This window comes from Lathyrus oleraceus, chromosome 5 (genome assembly GCF_024323335.1).
Source record: "Lathyrus oleraceus cultivar Zhongwan6 chromosome 5, CAAS_Psat_ZW6_1.0, whole genome shotgun sequence".
NCBI classification, from domain to species: Eukaryota; Viridiplantae; Streptophyta; class Magnoliopsida; order Fabales; family Fabaceae; genus Lathyrus; species Lathyrus oleraceus.
This window is the reverse complement of record NC_066583.1, coordinates 652503210-652531199: the sequence shown is the minus strand read 5'-3', so window position 1 is coordinate 652531199 and position 27990 is coordinate 652503210. Positions and strand designations below refer to the sequence as shown.

The window sequence follows — 27990 nt, the reverse complement described above, 5'->3', positions numbered from 1 at the left end:
CTTTGAATTCAATAATTACACTACACTCCCAATTCAAAAATATATATAAGTGATGATCCATCTTTGAATATTCGTTATACGATTTATAATAATAAATTTAATTAAACACATACATATTATTCATATAATATCTAAATCATAATTCAATTGCATAATTTAAAATTATAAACTTTAACAAATTCGATCATTTCGGTGATTAACAAATTTCCATTTTAATAAATAATTCCAAAAACAAATTGAAATAACAATATTGTAATATAACAGTAGCATTTTTTGAATCAAGATATGCATGCACACAGGAAAAGCATTTGAAAAGTAACAATACCATTATAAATCTTTTGAATGTTTTTCTACATAATAACGAAAAACATGTTTTCCAAAATTTTATCATATAGTATCAATTTATATAAACAATATTTACCTTTTGAATCAAACAATTTAATTCCATATTTTTAGGCCACTTTCAGGGAAACTATTATTCTAAAAAAATTCATTTTTATTAATTATTATTCTTGATTTTAGATATGGAAACTTTGGTTGTCATTATATGTAATACTTTTGAGACGGTTAGAAATTAATTTAAATAAAATGGATTGCGGCTAGAATCGTGAATGAAATTATTTTTCTTAAAGATATTTCAAGCACTCTCAAATGTCTTAGAGTTGAAACGCAGGAATACACAAGATAATTCAGCCTATACTCGAGTTTACATAAGACTGATGAAAACTCGAATGTAGGGAAGAGTGTCTGGAATTTTAGTGAAGATAATGTATGTTTTTTGTTATGACTTTTGAATTATGAGTAATTTATTTATAAGTCATGCATGTGTTGTTTCATAAGATTGCAATTCTTGATGAAACAACATTTTTTCGGCATAAGTTTGCAATAGTTTGCCTATGGTTACATTATGAAATATTGCATATTCCGAATATATTTATTATCATTAACTCAATTGCACATTTAATATCATATTGAAATACTCCCATGGACATTGATTTTCCATAATTTCCAACACTACTGAGAAGTCAAGAAGGAAAAAGATATTGTAAAATATTATATGATAACTATATTGAGAATAATAGTTGGTACTATTACCGACAGCACAACCGCTTTGTCCCCTGGGGTCTAACATCACCGTTAATTATAACTCAACTTTTTGGTGATTGAGAATGTTTATTAGGACGAAACTAAAACACTAATTTTATGAATGTTTTCTAAACTTGTTTTGTGAAATCCGTGAACCTTATAATGATCCATATGCGATGTTTCTTTTAGGGGTTGCTCTTTGAGTTTGTTGGATGACTTTTTTGGGGGGAAATGGAAGGGAATGTGTTGTATAAAAATGTCTTGTAATCATGTCACATATGCAGAAATTAATAATGTTAATTCAGTTTTATAAAAATGTATTGTAATCATGCCACGTATGCAGAAGTTAACGTTTGCGAGAGGTTTTTAACTTCCGAAAACAATGTTAATTTAGTTTTATAAAAATATCTTGTAATCATGTCACGTATGCAGGAGTTAACGTTTTTTCCACAAAATTTAACGGAAATGATCAACTAGACTAACAAAACAGTTTTTAAGGGACTAATATGCAACACTTATTAGATAAGAAACTAAAGTGAAAATTGAAATTAAGTTAAATGAATTCGTCACTAATTAAGCCTAGGTTTTTTAGGTATTTATTATCTCTAATAGTTTGACTCCTCTTTATCTTATCCACTCTCTTTATGGTAAAATTTACTAATCTTTCTCTTTACATATTCAAACCTTATATATTCAAACCACGTAAGTAAATTTTCCACTATAAGTGCTACCAAACATTCTCTCTAATATTGTAATTTATAATCTTATCTTGTCTAGCCTTACTATACATTCAACACAACATCTTCATCTTTGTTATATTTATTGTATTCTTATGTTAATTCTTAATCTCTAACCATTTTATCTCATACGACATTGCATGTCTTACCATTTTGATACCATGTTAAGAATTATGGTTGAGTCTAATTCAATCCTACAAAACTGACTTGTAGGGTGAAGCTTGCCTCCACTTATAAGGATATGTTCAAGTCATATATTATTAAATGTGAGACTCTTAACACACCATCTCATGCCTAGGACTGAACATATGGAGTGCAAAAATAAATGGTGAGTGACCCGATACTGAAACCTGATAGGTGGTGGCCTACCGAATCTTAAATCAAGCTCTGGTACCATATTAGAGTTTGGCCTAATTCATCCATATAAAACCGGCTTGTAGGATGGGGATTTCCCCCACCTATAAACATAACACAAGTCATGTCTCTTAGCAATGTGGGACTAATTCCACCCCTTCAAACCCAACACAATGAAGGTGTTAGGGGCTGAATGAAGGCAAACAAACTACCGCAATTAAGGCGACTAGGGGCGGACCGCAATTAAGGCGGAAATTCCAACACACCCTCACGCTTGGACCTATATGAGCCCAAAGCGTGGATGATGCAGGAAACCCAACAATGAATCTAGAATAGACTCTGATACCATGTTTGAAACTGAATAACATATTTTAAGCATGTTAAAATTACAAACACTAATATATTTATATAAGACTATTCTAATCTAATGGGCCTAACTAATAGACTAAAACTTCGAGTATAAATTACTATTAACAGTAGTAAAAAAGACTTATTTACAACAGTTTGATAATAACTTTCATTCAGCTTAAACCGTAGATTTGTGTCACATAAAATCCCTGAAATCATTCTCCATTTCATCTGTCCAACTTGAATTTGATGGTTTATGTCCCCTTCTATTTCTCCATCGTTATGTAATATGAACTCAAAATATTTAAACCACATTACTTGTGGGATGATTGATATCAAATTATCACGTTTAAGTTAGAAACATTTCTCATTTATGTCAATTTCTTTTTGCTTGCTAGTATTCCCATCTCTTGCATATGTTAAAATGTTGTGTCACTTATGTAATATTATATGTGTTAGGACTATTATTTAATTAGTAAACATTAAAGCAATTTAATTGATATTAATTTCTAAAATATAGGAAACTAACACCTAGATTTAAGAAGCCTGGTAAGTAACTAAATTGAGATGTATGAATAAATAAATAGATCTCAATCATTTTGTAATAAGTTTCAAGCAATACAAAATAGAAAAATAGAAAATGAGAAAACTAAATTGAGAATTCTAACATGATCTTCATCAGATTCATACCATCGGTTGTACCCTCCGACAATTTCATATTCCCAAGTAAACTCATACTGTGGATGTAGGTTCACTATGTAGTATACCTCACGCCCTTCAAAGTTAGAGCGAGCCTTCTCCGGCAGGTCGACATGGTTAAATGTTCACCAATTTTCGATCAAAGTTAAGTCTGTCGATGTGATTGACACTTGCTTTGAAAACACTTTGATATGCTTCGATGTGTTTGACAATCCTATCAGGCCTCCAAATGGTGATCCTCTGATGCATAGACGAGGGTACACATCATACTCCATGCAACCACTCTACCTAATAGTAGGTTGTAGTTTTCTTTTTTCAACACAACCACAAACATCATTGGCCTTGTGGAAGTTCCTACCAGTATGTCAACTTGAATAACCCCTAAGGGTTTGCTGGTTTTGCCCTCATAGTTGGACAATACCATGCTGTTACAGCCTAAATATGTGGTAAGTTTTCTAATTTTCTCTAAGAGGGATTGTGGCATAACATTGAAACATGCTCCACAGTCGATCAAAACTTTATTGATCCCTATGCCATTTACCTTGGGCCTTATATACAAAGGCTTCAAGTGTTGTTGCATGGCCATGTCTGGTTGTTCAAAAATGACACGATTTTCATTCACTGAGTTGTCATTCATTACATAGTAACATAGAGGTTTGTGGGTAACTAGCTTTTCATCAAGACCTTTTTCCTTAATCACTTATATGACCGCGTTGTATTCTAAGGGAAAAACATATATCATATTGAAAATGATATCTAATTTTGGTTCAGACCCTGAGTCGAATTTGTATGTCTCCATGTCGACATCTTCGCCTGCTTTATCCTTTGTTGCTTTCTCCTCATTTATTGGTGACAGAGGGGGAAACAACCTTTGGTTAACGGGTCGTCGACTAGATTGACCTTTATCGACAACTTGAATGTTATCACTTCCGCTGGAACTCTCAGCCTCTCGTGCAACTTTATTTTTTCTCTGGTGTCTCCTCCACTGAGTTCTAGTCATTGGGAGTTTTTTCCCATGTAATTATGCGAGACGTAAGATTACTTCTTCGAGACTTGAGAGTTATCTTTGTATGAGGAACTAGCACCAAAGTTGACTACTTTCTATTCACACCCATCAGTTGTTGATTTCCTAGCAGGGCGTACTCATTCTCTAGGAGATGCATCTGCAGTGGGGACATAAGTCCTACCCTGGAATTTTGCTGGACCTTTTCCCTTGTTGGAGAAAAGTTCTTTGGGTTTATCCCGTCGAACATACTTTTTAGCTTGGTAATGGTTTATCCTCTCCAGCTCTTTAGCATCTTCTTTGTCAAACACAGAGTTGCACCTGGGGCACAACATCACTTCTAAATCCTTCAACATGCAACGATTCAAAAATTTGACCAATTTTTCTTCAGCTTTGGGATAGACCTTTGCTGCTTGATTTTCATAGTTTTCTTTGCAGTCTTCAGCCCCAGCTTCGTTGATAGTGGGACCACGATGATGTCTACTGGCTCGACAAAGAGAGCTTCAACTTTCATTTCAACGTCCTCTTTTGGCCGTAGTTTTTGCCTGTCAACAAACTTAAGCTTGCCATCCTTGAGAGCGTTCTACACCAGGTCCTTGAAAAGTACACATTGAGAAGTTTTATGATGCAAAAATTTATGGAATTTACAAAAACTTTTTTTCTTTCTTTGTTATAACGGTGGTACTTTATCCCCTTTAGGAACACCAATTTTTCTATCAGCAACCAATAGATCAAAGATTTCGTCACACTTAGTAACATCGAAAGTATATGTTTATGTTCAGCATAAATTTGATAGCAATATGATTCTGGTGTGTCTCTATGTTGAGGACGTATTGCTAATAGGGGGTTGTTCAAATGAGATAGCTAAGTTCAAGAAGGTGTTGATGATTAAGTTTGAGATGACTAATTTAGGAAATATGGTATATTTTTTAGGGATGAAGATTTTGTACTCTGATAAGGATATAATTTTGCATTAGCTGAAGTATGAACTTGAGCTTCTGTAGAGATTTGAGCTAATAAATTGTAAGTCAGCAATCACACATGCTGAAACAAATCACAAGTTGGATTATGATGTTAAGGGTGATGATGTAGATGCTATAATTTTTAAACAGTTGGTGGACCCATTGATATATCTCTGTAATACCATACTTGACATTTGTTGTGCAATTGGACTAGTGAGTATGTTTATGAACAAATCAAAGTGGTAACATTACCAAGTTGCTCTTAAGATACTGAGGTATATTAAGAAGACTCTAAAGTATGAAGTTTTATTCCATTCTGGTGCTAAATATGATTCAGAGCTGATATGATATTTAGACTCTAATTGGTATATATATATATATATATATATATATATATATATATATATATATATATATATATATATATATATATATATATATATATATATATATATATATAGGGACAGAGGTATTAAGAAGAAATGGTGGGCCTATGCCCCCACCACATTCTTCTTTGATTAATATTTAATAATATAAATAAAATATTAATATATTTAATATACTAAAAATTAGGAAGAAAAGTTAATAATGTCCATCACTTAATAAAATGATTCGGAGTATCAAACACATCCATATGCATTTAAAATAAAATAAATTCTTTAAATAAAATTAAAAAATCTAACTCATATTTCTTTTCATATTCCTATTAATTCTCTTTTACTCTTTCCAAATAGAAACAAATCACTTTTCCGTATTCTTCTTTCTCTTACTCCTTATTCTCTCACTACAAAGTGTCTATCTGTTTCTATCTTCTTCTTCATTGTTGATCTTTTAAAAGGTATATTTTTTAATTTTACTCTTTATGAATTTATAATTTATTTTTATTATTGTAATAAGAGTAAAAAATATATTATTACTTTATTGAGCTTGAGATTGTGTTAATGACAGAAAATTTATTTTTAGAGTTTTGTAGTGTTTGTTTGAAATTGTTGTGTTTGTATCAATTTTATAGTATTATTATGAATTTTCTGAATATGATTTTAATTGTGATTTTTTGTTTTGTTTTTATTAATAAGCAATGGAAAAATATTTAAAAATAAAATCAACTGAACAATCATCAACTCATAATCCTCAAACACCTAATAAACGTCGAAACCCCAAACTGGATTCTCTCATGAAAAAAAGGTTTTTGTAGTTTGAATTGGAAAAACTTCCTAACGATCTCAGTTTAAGGCCAAAAATATCAGATTATCATCTAAGTGATAGAGATGGAATTAAAAGATATTATTTGCAAAAGGGTCCTTGTCAACCAAAAGAAATTATTTTTCCACAAAGAAAATTTAGAGATACCTTTCGTAAGTTTAATTCAGATTGGTATTTAAAATATGATAGTTGGTTGGAATATAGTCAAAGTGAGGATGCTGCATATTGTTTATGTTGTTATCTTATGAGGTCACATCTTGAAGAATATAAAGGTTGCGGTGATGCCTTTATAACAAAAGGCTTTACAAATTGGAAAAAAAAATGAAAGGTTTCGAGTTTATTTTGGAGATCTAAATAGCTCTCATAATCAAGCATGGAGAAATTGTCAAGCTCTAATGAAACAAAAGCAACACACTGAAGGTGTCTTGTGTAAACAATCCAATCAAGTTAAAGAGGACTATCGAATTCATTTGACAGGTATAATTGATTGCATTCGATATTTATTAGCATAATGTTTAACTTTTCGTGGTAATGGTGAGTCAATTTCATCCAGAAATAAGGGGAATTTTCTTGAACTTATGAATTTTCTTGTTAACCATAATGACGATATTTATAAAGTTTGAAAAAATTGTCGTGGAAATCTTAAGTTAACATCTCCTGATATTCAAAAGGATACTGTTAAAGTTGCTGCAACGGTCACTACTCAAGTTATACTGGATGATCTTGGAGATGATTTATTTGCTATTTTAATTGATGGATCTCGTGATATTTCAGTGAATGAGAAAATGGTTGTGGTTATACGTTATGTAAATAATGAAGGAAAAGTTATTGAACGCTTTTTTGGTGTTGTTCATGTTTCAAATACTAGTGCTCTAACATTGAAATCGGGTTTGGAGTCATTATTTGTAAAATATGGATTAAGTTTGTCAAGGATACGTGGACAAGGTATGACGGAGCAAGTAATAGTCAGGGTGAATACAACGGTCTAAAAAGCTTGATTTTTAAAGAGAATTGTTCTGCATTTTTTATTCATTGTTTTTTTCCATCAACTCCAGTTAGCTCTTGTGACATTAGCAAAAAAAATATTCTAAAATTGCTTTATTTTTTAATTTGGTTGCTAATTTGTATAATGTTGTTGGAGCGTCATGTAAGCGCCGAGATATTCTTCGTGAAAGTCAAGCTACAAAGGTGAAACAAGCATTGGAACATGGAGAAATTTCTAGTATGCGTGGCTTGAATCAAGAAATGACAATTAAGAAGGCGGAGGAAACAAGATGGAGCTCACATTATCGTACATTACTTAATATAGTTTCTCTATTCTCTTCTATGATTAATGTGCTACAAATGGTTGAGGAAGATGGTACAAATTTAGATAAAAAATGTGAAACACCAATGCTGATGAATTATATGCAATCTTTTGAATTTATTTTCATCTTGCATTTGATGAAAATGGTTTTAGAAATTACACATGATTTATCTCAAGCATTACAAAGAAGTGATCAAAATATTGTAAATGCTATGAAGTTAGTAAAAGTGTCCAAAATAAGGCTACAAGTTATAAAAGATAATGGTTGGGATTCTTTGTTGAATGATGTTTTATTATTTTGTGAGCATAATAATATTGACATTACAGATATGAATGACACTTTTCAACCGACAAAAAAAAAGTTAAAGAGAAAAATGAAGAAAGTATCTAATTTACACCATTTTCAAGTTGGATTGTTTTATGAAGTGATTGATCGACAACTTCAAGAGTTGAACAATCGTTTTACAGAAGTGAATACTGAGTTGCAACTTTGTGTAGCTTGTTTAAATCCAAGAGATTCATTTTCTGCATTTGATAAGGAGAGGTTGATTCGTTTAGCTCAATTTTATCCTTCAGAGTTTTCCTAAGTTGAATTATTGACACTAGATTGTCAGCTTGAAAACTATTTCTTAGATGTATGTTTTGACAGTGAACTTTTAGAATTAGAGGGGATTGATGATCTTTCTATCAAGCTCGTAGAGACCAAAAAACATGTTTGTATACTCGTTGGTATATTTGCTTTTAAAGTTATCTCTAATATTACCGGTGGCAACTGCAACAGCTGAAAGAGCTTTTTCTGCTATGAATATTATCAAGAATCGAATGCGAAATCGCATGGGTGATGATTTGTTAAATGATTGCTTAATTACTTAGAGAGATATTTTTATTGATGTTGAAAATGAGAAAATTATTCAACATTTTTAGAACATGAAAAATCGTATAGAACAAATATAATTATAATTTATATTTTTAAAAATGAAATGTTATATTTATATTAACCTCACTATTCCAATATTCCAAATTGCTGGCTCCATCCCCCCTCTCTCTCTCTCTCTATATATATATATATTCAAAAATACCATGATAATGTATGCTAATGCATCATGTTCTTTCAAAATAATTATATGAACACTGAACACTAATTTGGCAAAGAAGGGAGAAAGAATAAAATATTATCATGTAGGCACTAACAGAATTGTTGAAATTTTAGAAAAAGACTAATCTTATAAAATAAAATAAAATAAAGTGTCCGAGCCAAAAATTCATAATAAAACGTGAAACTACAAAATAAGTTATCAAATGTATAATTTAACCTATTTTAAAAATATATATAGTTAGCATCTTATTAAGTCGGACGTAGAGGCGCAAGTTTGAATCTGCATCACTCAATTTATTCATCTTAAGAGATGAAATCGGATCGTTAAACTACTATACCAATATTCAAACCTCTTCAAAATGCAACTGTGAAGATTTCAAAGTTGGGCAAATCAAAGATGCTTTGTTATTGAAAAAAATAAAGTGAGAATCTGACCAACTGAAAATAAGGGATTTGCTTTCTTTTCTAAAATAATTACAGGGACACGCTATTATTCTGCTCTCAAGGTTGATATTTACAGTCTATCATGTGAAGACAGAGTTTCAACACCCATAAATTCAGCAGCAAATTCTTCATCATTTTTCGCCAGCATATCCTTTAAGCTACATTGGATATTCCTTCCTTTCAGAACCCAATATCTTGGCTTTATCTTCTTTTCTAGTGAATAGCTAAAATACCTAGGGTACCCCACCACATCTCTTAATGGCCTCTTCATTATGTTCACCAGAAATTCTATTTTTGGCCTCAGAACCTCGTTTATGCTGTACCCAAGTAGAGCAGGAAATGTGCGTACCATATATGCAACTTCCTTCTTTGAAAGTCCTAGCTTCATCAAGTACACTATCCTGCAGATTATCAACAGATCAAACTCAAATCAGTTAGATGGTTAGTATAACTAGAATCGCATCTGAATCATTCTATTACTGCATGAGAAGGGGAAATTCAACTTAGATTTTCTGTTGATGCAATGTAACACTAAGTGATTGTGATGTAGTTGAAGAGTGGAAATTCAACTTAGATTTTGCTGCAGCATATTTTATTTGTTCATATATAATGATCAAAGAAACAGTCTTCCGAGATGCAATAAAGCATTACAACTTTTATGTGACTCTAGAGTCTAAATCACATAAAATTATGTTGCCTTAAAATGATTGGGTGAGCTAAGATATGTGATACTAACAATAGAAAAAAAGAAAATTGTGATGAATTAGAACTATACCGTTGAGGCAAGGTTCTGTCAATATCAAACACAAGTAGTTCTGGATATTTTTTGATAACCACGGGAAGGTAAGCTTTAGAAAGACAAATTCTACTAAGGAAATCAATCTTTCTCTGTAAAGTGTTACTAATGCTGGCGGCAAAAATTTCAGGGCAGCGAGCAAGTAGTCTCCCAATGTTTTCTTTATCAAAACCCATATTTTCAAAGAACACAACAACCTGTAGGTAAAAATGAGCAAGACCTTATTGTATAAACGAATAAATGAAGCAATGCTGATAAATATAATAGAAACCCATATGCAGCTATTAAAAAAGCTATTTTAACGGTAACAACTGAATCCAGACTTTTTCCCCATAGAGACGGCATTATTGACCAACTTCACTAGCAAAGGGTGGGGTAATTGAACTATCAATAAAAAAACCAAGGCACGATTAGATTTCACATATTGGCAGGACAGGAACAGCATATTTGTGTTTTATAGTGTTGTTCATATTATGGCATGATTCATGATTCCGGAGTGAAGCTAATCACCCTGTCTTCTATAAATGTTCCTCCAACAAATTATCTATTTGGTTGTACAGATTGATGATATAGTCATTATATGTAATGATTGTGATGGGGTTGCAAGAGACTTAAACAACATCTAGTCCTTTACTTTCAGGTTAAGGATCTAGGCCCGTTCTGTTATTTCCTTGATAATGAGGCAACGTAATTAGAGACAGGAGTTGCTAATTCTCAGAGAAAATATGCTCTGGATATCTTAGAGGAAAACTATGCTTGATTGAAAACCGATTAATACTCCTATGAACCGAAATGTCAAACTGCTACCTGATCAAGAGGAGTCTTTTTCAGATCCAGGAAAATACAAGTGGTTAGTTGGAAAGCTGAATTACTTGACCATGACAAGACTAAATACTTCATATGCAGCCAGTGTTGTTAGTCAATTCCTAAACACCCCTTTGATATTCATTGGGATGTTGTGGTTAGAATTTTGAGAGACATCAAGAGAGCCCCATACAAAGGTCATTTAGATACTGTTGGATATACAAATGTAAATTGGGAAGGGAGTCCATTTGACAGACAAAATGTTGTTGCCCGATCTAGTGCAGAAGCTGAGTATCGAGCTATGGCGCTTACTGCACGTGAGTTCATGTGGCTCAAGCCTTTGTTCAAGAGTTATACTTTATAAAAGGGCGTTGTGAGTCTCATGTGTGACAACCAAATTGCCTTACACATTGCCTCTAATCTAGTCTTGTGCAAACTAATCATTTTAAGACCGGTCATCATTTTATCCGTGAGAATATTATGTCTGTCAAAATTGCTACTTCTTTAGTTGGTTCTAATGATCGATTTGCATGAGGGGTAGGGTTGGATATGAGTAACAAATATTACTCCCTCCGTTTCAAAATGACCGTTGTTTTAGCAAATAAAATTTATTTCAAAATGACTGTCATTCTCACTTTTCAATGTAAAAATGATTGTTATTTTTTCAATTATGTCCATTAATTATTACTTTTTACACTACACCCAACACATTAATAGGGTTAAAAGTGTAATGTCTTATGACAAAATTATTGTATTTCTTAATTTGTGTGTAAAAACCTTAAACGACAATCATTTTGAAACGGAGGAAGTATTATTGAAATTGAATGAGATATTATCTCCCTTATTTTAAATATTATTTATTTCCTTATTCTGTACATATTTTCATAATAAATACAAAATGCTGAGAGCTAATCCCTCAAGCAATTTAGCACTAAAACCTTGTTCTCAACTACATCCTTAGGAAAAACTGAATGTATCCTAATCTTATTTTAACCTTAACTTTAATCTTATCTTAATCTTAGTCTTACCTTAATAAAATAAACCAGGATAAAACTTTCAAGACAAATTTTTACGGTCAAACAATAAATGCATTGTTGTCATATCAGTTCATTTAAATTCACTTATGTCTAACCACCCTGTTAAACGTCCTTGATGTATGCCTAATACGATACTAATATATTGTTAAACGTTGTTGTTGCTCAATAACTAAACACAACATATTGTAGATCTTAACTAACAAACGTTATTTTTCTCCTCAATACTAGTAATTCACAGTTTACTCTTTTAAACATCTTGAAGACTTTGATTATTTCCAAGGAATTGAAGTCTAACATCTAAAGAATGGTTCTCTTCAGCTGTATTTATATAAATATATTTGCGATCTTATGTCTAAGGATAACTAGGTAGATGCCGTAGAGATCTCAAATTCTATGGTTGGTAACACCAAACTGACAAAGTTGGAGCTAACTATATGTCAGACTATTGCAAACCAAATCACAATGCAGAAAACAGAAAAGTATAACAACAGAGATGATGGAAAGAGTATAATATTGATGGTTGATGATGAAAAGAGAAATATGCAGAAGGGAATACACGATCCGAACTAGCCTAGAGCCTAGCTCTCCTCGGAGAATGGAAGCTTGTCTAGCTAACAGAAATGATGCTCCATCATGACCAATCTTCTCCCCACAAATCCCCATATAAATGTAATTCTCCTAACAAACCTACTGGTCTCTTTCTCTCTCTGCCACCTCATCATTCTTTCCTCCCCTTCTATTTTTTCTTGCATAAACTCTCCACACCTTGGGCCTGTTCTGATTGTCTAAGCCCATGACATCAGTAGAGGACCTATCAATACCTCCTCTTAGAATTTTAGGCTTGTCATCAAGTCTTAGGTTGGGAAACTGACTCGTCATAGTGAATTCCTCCTCCCGTGTTGCCTCTTCTACTGGCTTACCCTTCCATTGAATTAACAACTGCTTCTTAGATTTCCTTCCTTCCTTAACTGCCCGTGTGGCCAGCACCTCCACAGGTTCCCACATACAGGACGGGTCACCTCCAAACTTTGGGGCAAGTCCTTCTCCACCTGATAACCTGTTGCCTTCTTAAGTAAGGACACATGAAATACCGGATGAATCCTAGCTGTCTCTGGCAGTTGCAGCTTATATGCTACTGTCCCAATCCTCTCTGGCATCTTAAAAGGACATTAATAACATGAGGCCAATTTCGGGATAATGCGAACTTCCACAGACTGCTGGACATGACAGCCCATTACTGTAATTGTCTTCTCTGACTCTGGTTGGGGTCAGACCCAGATGGCTACAATTGAACTTTTAAGTCTTGCCAATACTGGTGCAAATATTTCCGGGGTGCAGTCTTTGCTTCCTGAGCTGAAAAATCCCTTCCAGGCCCCAATTATTTTCTGTGACAACTCAAGTACAGTCTCTTTGTCACACAGTTTAGTGCTCTTCCTGTGGAACTCAGCATCTTTGTGCTAGAAAAGGTTCTAAGCCAGATCTACATGGCTCATCATATTCCTGCTACTGATCAGAATGTTGATGTCCTCAAAAAGCCTCTTTGCAAATGGTGGTTCATTTGCTCTTCCAGACAAACTTAAGGTTTTTGACAAGTTCACATTCGGTCAAGCGCCTTGAGTTTGAGGGGGGGTCACTAGAGTGTAGTCTCATATTGGTCGTTGTGTGTCGTTGTGTGTGGAAAGCTATTTAGCTCATGTGCCTTTCTGTTGCCATATTAGTCACGTGCCAAATTGTTATTGACAAAATTTTGGCCCCGTCAATTAAGTAGTCCAAATCTAATTGAGCTGAAGTAGACTATAAATAGGCCACTCACTAATTATTTTGAAGTCAACCGATTCAGTTTCAGACATATTCTCTTCAAACTCTAAATTTTCCTCTACTTTATATTACTTTCCTGCATTTTCTCCTCAGCTCAACTTGTAAAATATACTTATAAAACATATCTACCATATATCATATACACTTGATTAGAGCAAAAGAAAAATACCTGCAGAAAGTCTTCAGGTCTCTGTAATAATAGCTGAGGACTTTTAGTGATAACCTGATCCAACTTTTTCCTTTGAACACCTAGTTCGGCAAACTGATCCACCATCAGCTTCATCTTGCTAGTTGAACAACCCAATAGTTGAGGTTGTTTTTTTATTGCACGGTCTATCCGGGTCTTTGGAATCTAAAATTGAAGCATTTTAATATTAGTAGTGTGCTTCTACAAATCACTCTTCTGACCAAACTGATGAAATATATCTAACCTACCCATATACCACAAGCATTTTCTTTTTTAAAAGCAACATGCATATGCAAGTGAAATCAATTGTATTCTTAATAAGGCAGCAAAAAGACCTATTAGAGTTTGGCCTAACTCATTTGGACATGGTGCGCGGATATAAACAGTGGGCGGCCCATGGTCCGATCGATAGGCTCTGATACCATATTAGATTTTGGCCTAACTCATCCTTACAAAACCGATTGTAAGATGAGGGGTGTCACTCAATATAAATTCTTTCAAGACTCTATCTCTAACCAATGTGGGATTTTCCCAATAAGACCAAGCCACCAGCCATAATCATAAGGAAGTATGCCTATTTAACTGTGTTGAATTTCTCCAATTAGTGTTTTTGGGTCTTTGGAGTCCATGGTTTGGCAAGAGATATGATACATGATAGAACATTATGGCGTCGTTACATCCAAACTCCCGGTTTCACCTAATAAGGTTTGGGGGTTGTTGTGATAAAAAACTAAATAGTAGAATTTGGGCTAGGCTTAACTCAACTCCAAAAGCTAGCTCAAGGAGTGAGAACTACTCAAGTCTTATAAGAACTACTTTAGCCATATCTCTACTTAATATGGGATCTCAATTCTTATGCCAATATTGGACATCTAGAGCGTGAAGTTTGTAGAACAGGAGATCTATGTGAGGTCTAATATGCAAATTTAGGATCGGTTTTGATACTGTCTTAAGATTTATGGTTAAGGCAAGGCATACCTCAACCCCGAAATCTAGCCTAATATAATATTTTTGTTTTTAGTTTTGAATTTATTTTACCACCAATAACTTGCTACAACTTTCTTATATTTTAAGACCAGATGTCCAATTAATAATATAATATTCAGAAAGAAAAGTTTCAAGCATTACTTTTAACATAACAAAAGTATATCTTATGGTGGTAGTGACTGCCTAGCATGTACACCAACTTGAGACTCTTGACTTGAGCCATATGACCTTGCTTTACAACTGTATACAAGATTAATGAACTTCTTAAATATAAATGCATCAGTTATATTACTTGTTATCTTGTATATAGGTCTATTCAATTTACGATAGAATATATTTTCATAGTGAACAAATAATTATGGAACAACAACTCAAAGTAGTCTCCATAGTTTGCTTTCAACAACAATCAACTTGCCTAAATACAGATACATGTAAAAGCAAATCCGTATAGTGAGAAACACTCGTGACACTAGAATCATACCTTTGCGGAATATAAAAAGGCAAGGACTTCTTTATAGTTGTTTTGAATGCTTGGAGATAGAACCCACGGATATTTTAGCATCAACTTGGCATAATCTTCATCGACGCCATCAATCTACAAAAGAACAAATTATTAAGTTATCAGTTCAAGGTAGCAAATCATTTTAAGATCATGTTCCCATTCAAAAAACATATCAGCCCATAGCAAAAGAGAATTGCAAGTAGTGTACCTGGTTCAAGGCTTTTAGTCTAGTTTGAAGGAGTTGAAGATTGGAGAGCAGAATAGGAGGAAAAGCCAGCACTATGTTTGGGATGCGATGGGCGGGGATTCCAATATGTTGTAGAAAATTGAGTATAGGTGAGATGTGATTATCTGGTGATAAGAAAAGTATAGTAGGAAATGTTTCGATGAAGCAGCGGAAAGCGTCTTGGTGAGAAGCAAGAATATTAAGACCTCCACGCTTTGCTTGAAGCTTTTGGAAAAAGGAGAGAGTATGTTGTAGATCTTCATCTAGTATTGAAATGGATAAGGTGCGCATGAGGAGACGAATATTATTGATAAGGAATTGAGTATGATTGGGAGGAAAAAGGAGTTGTTTGATAGATGCAACCTTGTTTATGAGAGACGGAAGTGTGTGAGGGGATGAGGAGGATGAAGATATATAGGTAGCAAGATTCATAGAGGAAGAGAGAGTGAAACCGAGACTCTCAAAAAAAGCTAGTTTACCGTTATCACCTTTGAGAGAAGCGACATGAAGAATCTTATCTCGGTAGTTGAAGTTGAAATTGAAGACGGAGGAGTTATCATCATCCTCCATGGAAGATAAGTGCTCCAAATCCCTGACAGTTTCCACCAACATGTTGAGATAGGATGGGGAGTTTGATGCGATTGAATCGGATACCTCCGAGGATACGCCCATTTGTTGAAGAAATGTTGAAACCGCCATACGTCCTTCGTGCAGTTCCCAATCAGTGACTGCGCCATCCCCAATCCCCGAACGACAACGCTGCTGCTGCTGCGTAGTTGGTCTAGTGTTATGGTGAAATTGGGGAAGTGGAGGTTTAGTGAAATTGGGGAGGGAGCAGGAAAAACGGCGGTGAATGTTGTGTGGAAAGGACGCATAGGGAAGTGGAAGCATACGAAGAAGCAACATACTTATTTCTTTCACTTTGCTATCAACTTTCATACCCTAAATCCCCGCGCACCATTTCTCTTCGACAAGAATTCAATCAAGACAAACACCCTTAAATTCAAATTCTTTTTTAAATCCTTCACCAACCTTATTATTTTTTCAACCTCCCCACGGTTATTTGATATTAATATTAAAAATATCTTTATTTTTATTAATTTATTAAAAAATGTTTTTTTAATACAGTTTAATGCAACTTTAAAGTCGTCACAATTTGTTTACACCTAAAATTTTAGTCATTCAAATATTAGATTACAAAAGTACATGTATTTTAAATTTGTATTTCATTAATCCGGATATTTCCCTAGGTATATCTTATTTATTCAGGTGGACTTCAATCATTAAATTACTTATAAAATATATATACATCATCACGGACATTTCTTATTTGTTATGTGATACTTACATTTTTATTTGAAAGGTAAATAATGATATCATATGAATGACATAGCAAATAGAATGGGTTCACTTCTCCCACCCTTAGTGGTGAGTGGAAAACTATCTTATAGAAATTCAAAAATGTCATCTTAATATTGGAAATAAGATGTATGTTTTTGCACTAAAACATGTTATAAGTGAAACATATTACACACTCCTATAATTAAATTGTTAAATTAACAACTAAATGATAAATATAAAAATTGTACTTCCAAATTTGTCAAGCGGTAGTTTGAAAAGATACCACCTGACATCGGTTTTAAACTCAATGAATATTTTGGAAGTGCATTTTCAGAATTTTCAAATAGAAATTTTTATAAAAATTGCATGTGAAATTCTGGTGTAGTCAGAATTCAGATGTTCTACTCCAAGTCATGACATCTGATCTAACATTGTAACTAATACAGCAAGATAGTTATTAACCACTGTACTAATATGTACACGTTCACAGATGTCACGACATCTCATTCTATGTCACCCTAGAATGGATGAACACCTGGTTCTGTGCATCAGGAAGAAGGACTCAACAGAGATCAATCCTAGCACTCACTTCTGTTGTTTTCTTACACAGTTATCAGCATGATGTCTCACTGTTGATTTTGGACATCATCTGTTACATTGTTCCAGTGTGTTTGTCTTTTACTTGTATTTCCTGAATTAAAGGTTGAACACGTTAATTTAATTTCCACTTATTAGATTGCTAACAACTAGGCCATTTGTTAGGTTCATTAATTGTAGGTTAGTAGTTGGTTTCCTGGATTTTAGCTCAGCTGTTGAATCCCTGAAGAATAGCCTGAGAAAAATATTGAAACAGAAAAACCAATCATCCTACACTTTAGCACATGCTGTTAGGAATGAATGTCACAACATTCAGTTCGACAGCCAGAACATATGCTGATTCTGTTATGTTCCTGGAAACGGACTGTCCTAAGTTTGCAGTACTGTAAAAGACCAACTTGTCTCTACTTCAGTATCAGCTTTCAGTATCAACTGTCAAAACATCCAGTTTGACAGTTTCACAATGATCCTTCGGCCAGGTCTGTTATCCTTGAAAAGAACAGACATAAATAAATACTGAACTGAAAGTAACCTGCTTATTATTCAGTATAAGCTGTCACTGATGAATGTTACAACATTCTGATTGACATTCAACCAGAAGGCTATATACCAGATCTGTTATCATCTTGATAAGCTGACTGGAATACCAACTGAGTTATGACAGTAATAAAAACACATGCAGAAGGAAAACAAACACAGGAAATTGTTAACCCAGTTCAGTCCAACATGACCTACATCTGGGGGCTACCAAGCCAGGAAGAAGATCCACTATTAGCAGTATTAATTCAGAGTTAAACTCCCCCGTTTACAACTCTTCACTTAATCCCTACCCAATGCAATCTATACCTAGGAACTCCTAGATAGAAACCTCCAGTTTCCATTCCTATCACTACAAATACAATGTAATGTTAACACACCTTGAACTTGCTTCACAGCTTCATTCAAGAACAAAATCACTCTTGCCTACAGGCTTTGAGTTACAAATACTCTCAGCTTTGACCACTGAGAAACACATGGTAACCTTCCCACAGATTGGGAGGTCAAAATTTTGGGGTTTCTGTTTTGTGCCTGCGCAAGAGTTGTGTGGATGCAAAAACAATGTCCATTTCAAATGAATTGTTCATTAAAATTGTGGATGCAAATACAATGTAATGTTAACACACATTGAACTTGCTTCACAGCTTCGTTCAAGAACAAAATCACTCTTGCCTACAGGCTTTGAGTTACAAATACTCTCAGCTTTGACCACTGAGAAACACATGGTAACCTTCCCACAGATTGGGAGGTTTACCTCACACACACCCCTAAAAATTCATTCTAAGAGGCTTACACATACTAGGTTACAATGAGCTATTTATAACCTAATCACCCAACTGGATTTGGGCCTTCAGAAATCGCAGCAGACTTGTTCTTTGTTGTTACAACTTCAGCAGAAAAATTCTGCTACAAACAAGGTCTTCAATCCTAAAATCTCTCCATATATATCTCCATATTTAGAGCCTATATATATTCTGATTAAGTCTTTAAGACCTCCACATGGGAGTTAGGATATTCACCAAATATCCTTACTAATCCCAGAATATATACTGAATTAATTAATTCAGTTTTCTACACATGTACGATGTCACAGGCCTGATGTCATGACATCGTACATGACATGTTGGTCCAGATGTTGAACTTCTTCAACCCAACATATTAAAACAACAGAGATGAATACATTATTTGTTTTACAAAATTAATGCCAATCCTAAGGTATTAACAGCATGTTTGCTTCTATGTGATCATATCACCATTTTCTTCTTCAGACCCTACCAAAACTTCTTTCTACACTCAATCAACTTTTCTACTTCAAAACAACATTCCTCTTTATTTTTATATCAAAAGTAGCAAAAGAAATTGGAATTTAAGGTCATGTATGTAACACCCCAATAAAAATAAGATAATTATTTGATTTAAATTAATATTATATTTATTAATTTAATTAAATAATTGGAATTTATTGGATTATTATTATTATTATTTTGGAATAATAATTATTGGAAAATATATAAGTGTGAAATAAGGAAAAAGAATCCCATTTTTTGGTAAAAAGAGTTTTTACGTGAAACAGAGAAGCGGCTGAAAAGTGGAAAGTGGAGAAAGGGCAAAGAGGAAGAGCAAGGGCAAAGGTTGGAGAAGAGAAAAACTTGGAGCTCAAAGATTTGCCGGATTAATCAGGTAAGGGGGGTTTATCGTCGTTTAATGGGTATTATGGGTTAGCATGTAATGGGTAGTGATAAACCGTTGAATTGACCCTAATTGGGATTTGGAATGCTGAGAAATTGTGATGAATAAGTTGTGTGAAAACTGTAATTGAATCGATAATGGTGTGTGTCATAAATTGCTGGACGTGTAGCTTTTTACGGAATTGGAATCGGAGGTCCGGAAGTCCTCCAACGGCGGAAAATGCGGAGAATTCTGCATTCTGCTTTGTGTTAGCGCAGGAACAGCTTTCTGTCTTGCGTTAACCGGTTAACCCAGGGTGTTAACCGGTTAACACTGTTATAAATTGTGAAAAACTGTTGTTTTGTCTGCGTTAACCGGTTAACCCAGGGCGTTAACCGGTTAACACTGTTGCGTTTTGCCAGAAAGTGTGTTCTGTGTTGCGTTAACCGGTTAACCCAGGGCGTTAACCGGTTAACACTGTCAAAAAGTGGAAAAATGGATATTTTAAATGTTATGTGTATATGTGATGGTTGACCTATATCGGTGTGTGATATAGTAGGGATTATTTCCGCTGTTTTGAGCAGTATAGGTATTAGTAGAGTGTGCTAATACTGTGATTAATTATTTGACACGATATGATGTTTTGATGAATGTGTTGATGATGTATGATGGTATGCATAATACTATGAATGTATATATTAGGCATGAGTTTGTGAATGGACTATTTTATGGCTTAGAGTGTGAGCATATGTCCATTGTAGATTGTTGTTGATGATGTTGCATTGCTAGGTGAATTAGCATGCATATTGTGGCCTTTGTGGTGGTAGCTAATTCCCATGGTGAGGAATTAGTGATGTTAGTCATTTTGGACTGTTGTTGATGTTTGCATGCTAGGTGAATTAGCGTGCATATCATGGCCCTTGGGGTGGTAGCTAATTCCCATGGTGAGGAATTAGTGATGTGAGTCACTAGGTCTCAAATGAGTGAGACTAGTGAGCTTGGTAGCCGTATCTGGATTTGGTCGGTGAAGTTGAACTATATGTTCACGAATAGTCGGTACCTGATCGGTCACCATTTCCATTGAATTCCCGCCGTTAATCCGACGTATTTTCATCACTCTGGTAAGATTTATGTTTGTTTTTAGTTGCATTTGAGTCAAGTATCAAGTTTTGTTGGTTTGGTATTACATTACATTCGATTACGAGTTTAAGTCAAAAAGACCTCGTTTATGGTTCGTTTGGGTAGTGTCATTGTTCCAGGTTCAAAAGCAAGAATGGTGAAGTTCGGGACACTCTGAAGGACGAAAATATGACAGAACAGCAGGTCAACACGGCCACCCGTGTGCCACCACACGGCCGTGTTGTTGGTCAAGCAGAGAAAAAGACGAAGCAGAAAACAGGGATCAACACGGGCACCCGTGTGTACACACACGGCCGTGTTGATTAAAACAGTGCATCTACACGGGCACCCGTGTGTAGGGACACGGCCCGTGTTGTTGCTACTGTAACAAATGCTGAAATTAATTAATGCAGGAGAAAAAACACGGGCGCCCGTGTGTACACACACGGCCGTGTTGATTGCACGCAGCCTGGAAAACCTAATTTTGCATTGTGAACCGATTCTTCTCATTAAGGGCAGTATGGACCTTTTGCTTGGAGAGGAGGCATCTGAAACTATAAGAAGGCTTGGAAGAGAAAGAAAAAGGAACCTTTTGACAGACGAACGAAAGCATTACAGTGGAGAAGATAGCGAATACAACGGATTCGAAGACGGCGAGATTCAACGGTAGCCACCATTGAAGATCAAATTCTCCTAATTCTTTGTAATGTCTAATCTTTACTTTATGAATTCTTTAAGTACTATGAGAGGCTAAACCCCCTGATGCTAGGGGGTGGTCCTGATGTTATCGTATGTTATGAATGTGAACCAATGATTCCTTGATTACTATGTTATATCTTTCAATTTAATTGTGTGATGTTATTATGCTTTTGTATCGGACAAATACAAATTAATCTATGACTTCCAATTACAGGACTGTGATTGGTAGGGTTTTCACACAATTGGGTTTATGAATGCATCATCTAGGACTAGTAACTTTCATAAATTACCGTAAACCTTGATATATTGTATGATTAAAACCAATGATTAATTGAATGGACATTTGAGTAAGAATTGGTAGTTTAATAGTTTCTCACTTAAGGACTTAAGTAAGAACATTCTGAGGTTAGGTGATTGAATGTATCATAGGCATTAAGGAAATCGGGATAAATTCATAACGGGCTAACTCAACCACTTACCCTAGCATCTTTTATCTTAATCAGTTATTTTTACTATCTTCGTGTCACTATTCGCAATTCCAAAACAAACCAACCATTATCTTTTTGTTTGAATAGAATCGAATTGAAATAAGTAATTCCTACGCAATCCTCGAGATCGATACTGGGAAATAAACTCCCTATTACTACATCGGTGAAAATAGTACACTTGCTATTTTTCCGATCAAGTTTTTGGCGCCGTTGCCGGGGATTGCCAAACTACATATTTTAATTTTCATTCTATCGAAATTTTGTTGCTCGCCAACCAAAATTTTATCTGTGACAATTTTGTTATTCAATTTTAATCTTTGTCTAACTTGTTTATGCGAGGTAAGTCCTCAGTTGATTTTCATTTTGACGCAGAACCAGAGAGAACATTGCGGGCAAAGCTCAGAGAAGCTAGAAGAAAGAAACTGGCAAACTCTGACAGCGAAGAACAGGCCACACCGAGAACACCAGCTTCTGTTCACTCCGAAAAATCTGAGTCAAACACAGATTCCCATCCAGACACTGTTAATATGGCTGCAGACCCACCTCCACCAGAAAGACTTTTAGGTGACTATGGCAGACAGAATAATCCAGCAGTGCGGTTGACCATTGTGAATCAACCTGTTAATGTTGCTCACTTCCAGTTGCACCCGTCTACTATCCGCCAGTTAGAAAGCAAACCTTTTGCAGGAAAGATCAATGAGGATGCAAACAAGCATCTGCAGAGGTTTCTGACTATGACTACATCATTGAAAATTGATGGGCATTCTGAGGAAGCAAAGAGATTGGTCATGTTTCCATTCACGTTATCTGAGGACGCTGAGGAATGGTTTTATTCCCTACCTGCAGGAAGCATTACTACATGGCAACAAATGGAAACAGCATTCTTGAATGAGTATTTTCCTGCTTCTGTGTATATCCGTAAGAGGTATGACATTGTGAATTTTAAACAGAAAGAAGGAGAGACACTTGGAGATGCCTACAAAAGATTCAAAAGATGTTTAGTTGCATGTCCTACACATAATCTGGATGAAACTGAACAAATGCAGAATTTTGTGAATGGGCTGAAGATGAGAACTAAGCAACTCATTGATACAGCTGCTGGTGGCTCGTCTAATTTTTCTACAGCAACCGGTATCAAAAAAATCATCGAAGCTATTGCAGCAAATGAGCATTTGGAATTGTATGATCGTACTGTAAATCAGCCGGAGGGAAAAATTGACTTGAAATTAGCAAATCAGGTAGTGAAAATGGAAGACCAGATTGCTGCTGAGGTTGAAAGGAGATTGAAAGCTATGAATTTAGGTACCCAGACTGTTGCTCAAGTTCAGCCGGTTCCGACCATGATTTGTGAAATTTGTAGTGGACCACACTTTGCCATGCATTGTGTTGCAACCGCAGAACAAGTGCAAGCTATAAATTACCCGAGGCAGAATAATCCCTATTCAAATACATATAATCCGGGGTGGAAAAATCATCCTAATTTCTCTTGGAAAGATCAGCAACAGGTACCTCAGAAGGCAGATTGGGAGATTGCAATTGAAAAGATGGCAGCTCAAAATATGCAATTTGAAGAAGAGACTAGAAACAATCAGAAAAACACCACCGCCTCCCTAAGGAATCTCGAAGTTCAGCTGGGGCAGATAGCACAACAACTGTCAAGTTCTAGAACACCAGGTTCCCTACCTAGTGAAACAGTTCAAAATCCAAGAGGGCAGGAGAATGTTAATACTGTCACGACGATAGAGAAAGAGGTTGCTAAGAAGAAAAAAATTATATCACCGAGCGAGCCGACTAAAGAAGAAACTACAAAAGGAACCAAACCGGTGATTAAGTTGCCCTACCCTCAGAGAGTGACAAAGAAGGAACCTAGTGAGTCAGACTTCGAGAAATTCATAAAAATGTTTAAAAGGATTGAGGGTCATATGACTTTGTTTGAAGCACTTGAAAGGATGCCCATGTACAAGAAATTCGTGGAAGAGGTAATGGCTGAAAAGAAACCAACCACTGAAGAACAGGTATCTGGTAAGGAACAATATAATGCAAACTCCCTGGAGCAGAACATTCCTAACAAACAGAAGGATCCAGGAACCGTCACAGTACCGTGCACAATCAAAGAAAGAACCTTCAAAAAGGTATTAATAGATTCGGGAGCCAGTGTGAATCTGATGCCATTATCGGTCTATCACAGGTTGGGTATTAAAAATATTAGTGATATAAAGACCAATCTGAAGTTTGCGGATCACTCAAGGAAAGATGCATATGGTATAGCTGCAGATGTGCTGGTAACAATAGCGGAATTGACTTTCCCAGTTGATTTTGTAATCCTAGACATACCTGAAGACAATGAGGCAACCATTATTCTGGGTCGACCTTTCATGAAGACGAGTCGATGCAAGCTCGACATGGATGAGTGCACGCTAACCTTGAAAGTTCACAACAAGGAAATAACATTGAATGCTATTGAAAATCAGGAGATGGAAGAAAATACAAAATCTCAGTATCAAGTAGGCTTAATCAAGACATTGAATACTATCAAAGGCTCACCACTGCCAGTAGCCACCCGAAATGGAAAGATTCCTAACACTGAAAGGATAGTTAAAAAGGAATCGTGGTACAAAGGAGTCCACACTGATAAAAGAGACAATTTCCGTGTTGTAGACAAGAGGTGCAAAAAGGTTTTGAACCGGAAATATCCCCCATGATAAGGGAAATGAACCGTCGAGCCATGCGACGTTAAACGAAGCGCTTCGTGGGAGGCAACCCACGCGTTTGATTTCTAATTTATTTCGTTTTTATTTTTTGGTGTGCTAAAATTTTGTGTAGGGGAGGAGGAGAATTAAAAGGGCAAAGTTACAAACACCTCCAAGTGGAAGGAAATTACACAAGTGCAGTAAACCAACAGTAGTCGCTGTGAGTCCCCTTTGTATCTGGATTTAAACATTGAGGTCAATGTTTAGTTCAGGTGTGGGGAGGTTTTTCCTTTCATGTTTTATTTCCATCGCTTTTGTTTTTGTTGTCGTCGTATTGTTTGTGTTTGTTTTCGTTGTTTACTTGTGTGTACAGAGTGATGAGAAATGGTTGGACGAATCCGGGATCAATGGTAGTGGATGAATGACACCCCTCATACTTATTCTGATATGGCACCCCGGAAGTTGATGCAACCATGAGAAGGTAAAGTCGGACACAATTTGGTGACACTAGACCAAGAGAGCGGTATGGAAAGACCAAGTCAGGAAAGAACCACATAATACGAAGAGACTTCAGAGCTTGCAAGCTAACCAACATGGTGAGATCACAAAAAGCCAAACACGAAATATCAACATGAGAGTTCAGCCAGGTATGACTTTATCACTCTGATTTTGCGTATGTTCTGTTGACACGTCACAGCATGACAACACACACTGAGGCAAGTTGTTTGTTTAGCCAGGGCCTTTCTAGCCATCCCTATATGTATGTTTCCCTTCGTAAACCCCGTTGAGCCTTAGCCATTTTATTCATTGTAAACCCCATGTTAACGTTTAACCATTATTCATCGTAAACCCCCTGTTAACTTTTAATCATCCATTTCCCTTTTGTGTCATAACTCGGTATGATTGTGTGAATTGCAAGATGTGCAATGAAAATAAGTTTGGGGTGGAAATTTTGAAAGGGAAGGCAAGTGCATAAGATGAGATCATACAAAAAGAAAAACAGTATGTATGTCATTTATAAGAAAAAAAAAGAAAATAAGAAAAGAAAAAATGCACTTGCCGAGACCTTAGAGATATGAAAGGCTCGGAAAGAAAAAAAAAAGAAAATAAGAAAAGAAAAAATGCACTTACCGAGACCTTAGAGTCCAACAGATATGAAATGCTCGGAAAGTTGAGTAGAAAAAGAGTCAAAAGAGTTTTTACCCGAAAAATATATGTGATGCACAGGAAAAGAAGAAAAAGTACACAATATGATTACCGAGTTCAAAACCCTTTGTTACCCATTTTTTTGTTTATCCCACCGTACCCAAGCCCCGTTACAACCTAAAAAGACCTCAAAAAGTGTGTGAAATCTGTTGTGGTAATGACATTAGAATGTGTTCAAAGTTAAGAGTCTGATACTGTATACTGTGCTGTGAGTGTACACACCTAACCCCGAGAGATATTGTGAGTGAGTGAAAAGCTTGCAGGTGAAGAGGTTTCTGATGTGGAAATATGGTAAACTGCCTGAATTGGAGAGACCTGAAATTCGATTGGAAAGGAAGAACACAAATGGTGAAAGACTAGGTTGCATTGTGGAAAACGAATTCGGAGGTGACCTTTGTTTGGACTCAATACATCACTTGAGGACAAGCAATGAGACAAGTTTGGGGTTGTGATCGGTCACCATTTCCATTGAATTCCCACCGTTAATCCGACGTATTTTCATCACTCTGGTAAGATTTATGTTTGTTTTTAGTTGCATTTGAGTCAAGTATCAAGTTTTGTTGGTTTGGTATTACATTACATTCGATTACGAGTTTAAGTCAAAAAGACCTCGTTTATGCTTCGTTTGGGTAGTGTCATTGTTCCAGGTTCAAAAGCAAGAATGGTGAAGTTCGGGACACTCTGAAGGACGAAAATATGACAGAACAGCAGGTCAACACGGCCACCCGTGTGCCACCACACGGCCGTGTTGTTGGTCAAGCAGAGAAAAAGACGAAGCAGAAAACAGGGATCAACACGGGCACCCGTGTGTACACACACGACCGTGTTGATTAAAACAGTGCATCTACACGGGCACCCGTGTGTAGGGACACGGCCCGTGTTGTTGCTACTGTAACAAATGCTGAAATTAATTAATGCAGGAGAAAAAACACGGGCGCCCGTGTGTACACACACGGCCGTGTTGATTGCACGCAGCCTGGAAAACCTAATTTTGCATTGTGAACCGATTCTTCTCATTAAGGGCAGTATGGACCTTTTGCTTGGAGAGGAGGCATCTGAAACTATAAGAAGGCTTGGAAGAGAAAGAAAAAGGAACCTTTTGACAGACGAACGAAAGCATTACAGTGGAGAAGATAGCGAATACAACGGATTCGAAGACGGCGAGATTCAACGGTAGCCACCATTGAAGATCAAATTCTCCTAATTCTTTGTAATGTCTAATCTTTACTTTATGAATTCTTTAAGTACTATGAGAGGCTAAACCCCCTGATGCTAGGGGGTGGTCCTGATGTTATCGTATGTTATGAATGTGAACCAATGATTCCTTGATTACTATGTTATGTCTTTCAATTTAATTGTGTGATGTTATTATGCTTTTGTATCGGACAAATACAAATTAATCTATGACTTCCAATTACAGGACTGTGATTGGTAGGGTTTTCACACAATTGGGTTTATGAATGCATCATCTAGGACTAGTAACTTTCATAAATTACCGTAAACCTTGATATATTGTATGATTAAAACCAATGATTAATTGAATGGACATTTGAGTAAGAATTGGTAGTTTAATAGTTTCTCACTTAAGGACTTAAGTAAGAACATTCTGAGGTTAGGTGATTGAATGTATCATAGGCATTAAGGAAATCGGGATAAATTCATAACGGGCTAACTCAACCACTTACCCTAGCATCTTTTATCTTAATCAGTTATTTTTACTATCTTCGTGTCACTATTCGCAATTCCAAAACAAACCAACCATTATCTTTTTGTTTGAATAGAATCGAATTGAAATAAGTAATTCCTACGCAATCCTCGAGATCGATACTGGGAAATAAACTCCCTATTACTACATCGGTGAAAATAGTACACTTGCTATTTTTCCGATCAGTACCGCATGCATGGAGTCTCATTGCATAATGTATGTATTGTGTATAATATGAATGGATGGGTTCCAATATTATACGTGTGTTTTGATGTTGATGTTGAGTATGATTATGAGTATGAGTTGATGTTGCCGTTACTGAGTGTGTGATGTAATTAGGGTGAT

General features: G+C 35.5%; 2 protein-coding genes across 2 annotated transcripts; one reads left to right on the top strand and one right to left on the bottom strand.

Annotated features, from left to right (window-relative positions):
* Positions 1-5027: 5027 nt before the first annotated feature.
* On the top strand, positions 5028-8285 carry LOC127082700 (uncharacterized). The gene is made up of 4 exons (XM_051022927.1): positions 5028-5147; positions 5232-5402; positions 7040-7337; positions 7534-8285. Exons 1-4 carry the CDS (start codon positions 5028-5030, stop codon positions 8283-8285), a joined length of 1341 nt encoding a protein of 446 aa, XP_050878884.1.
* A 948-nt stretch (positions 8286-9233) lies between these two features.
* On the bottom strand, positions 9234-16623 carry LOC127087671 (transcription termination factor MTERF2, chloroplastic). Its single transcript, XM_051028600.1, has 5 exons — positions 15578-16623; positions 15349-15462; positions 13863-14045; positions 10014-10231; positions 9234-9639 (listed from the first exon to the last, which is right to left on the bottom strand). The coding sequence occupies exons 1-5, from the start codon at positions 16532-16534 to the stop codon at positions 9309-9311; spliced, it is 1803 nt and encodes a 600-aa protein (XP_050884557.1). The 5' UTR covers positions 16535-16623; the 3' UTR covers positions 9234-9308.
* Between the last annotated feature and the right edge of the window lie 11367 nt (positions 16624-27990).

Coding starts and splice junctions, on each gene's coding strand:
- LOC127087671 (XM_051028600.1), bottom strand. CDS start 16,534: ATGAAAGTTGATAGCAAAGTGAAAGAAATAAGTATGTTGCTTCTTCGT. Junction 15,463..15,577: donor GACTAAAAGCCTTGAACCAG/GTACACTACTTG, acceptor GTTCTTTTGTAG/ATTGATGGCGTCGATGAAGA. Junction 14,046..15,348: donor CCTTTTTATATTCCGCAAAG/GTATGATTCTAG, acceptor CTTCAATTTTAG/ATTCCAAAGACCCGGATAGA.
- LOC127082700 (XM_051022927.1), top strand. CDS start 5,028: ATGATTCTGGTGTGTCTCTATGTTGAGGACGTATTGCTAATAGGGGGT. Junction 5,148..5,231: donor TGACTAATTTAGGAAATATG/GTATATTTTTTA, acceptor GAGCTTCTGTAG/AGATTTGAGCTAATAAATTG. Junction 5,403..7,039: donor TTTGTTGTGCAATTGGACTA/GTGAGTATGTTT, acceptor GGAAATCTTAAG/TTAACATCTCCTGATATTCA.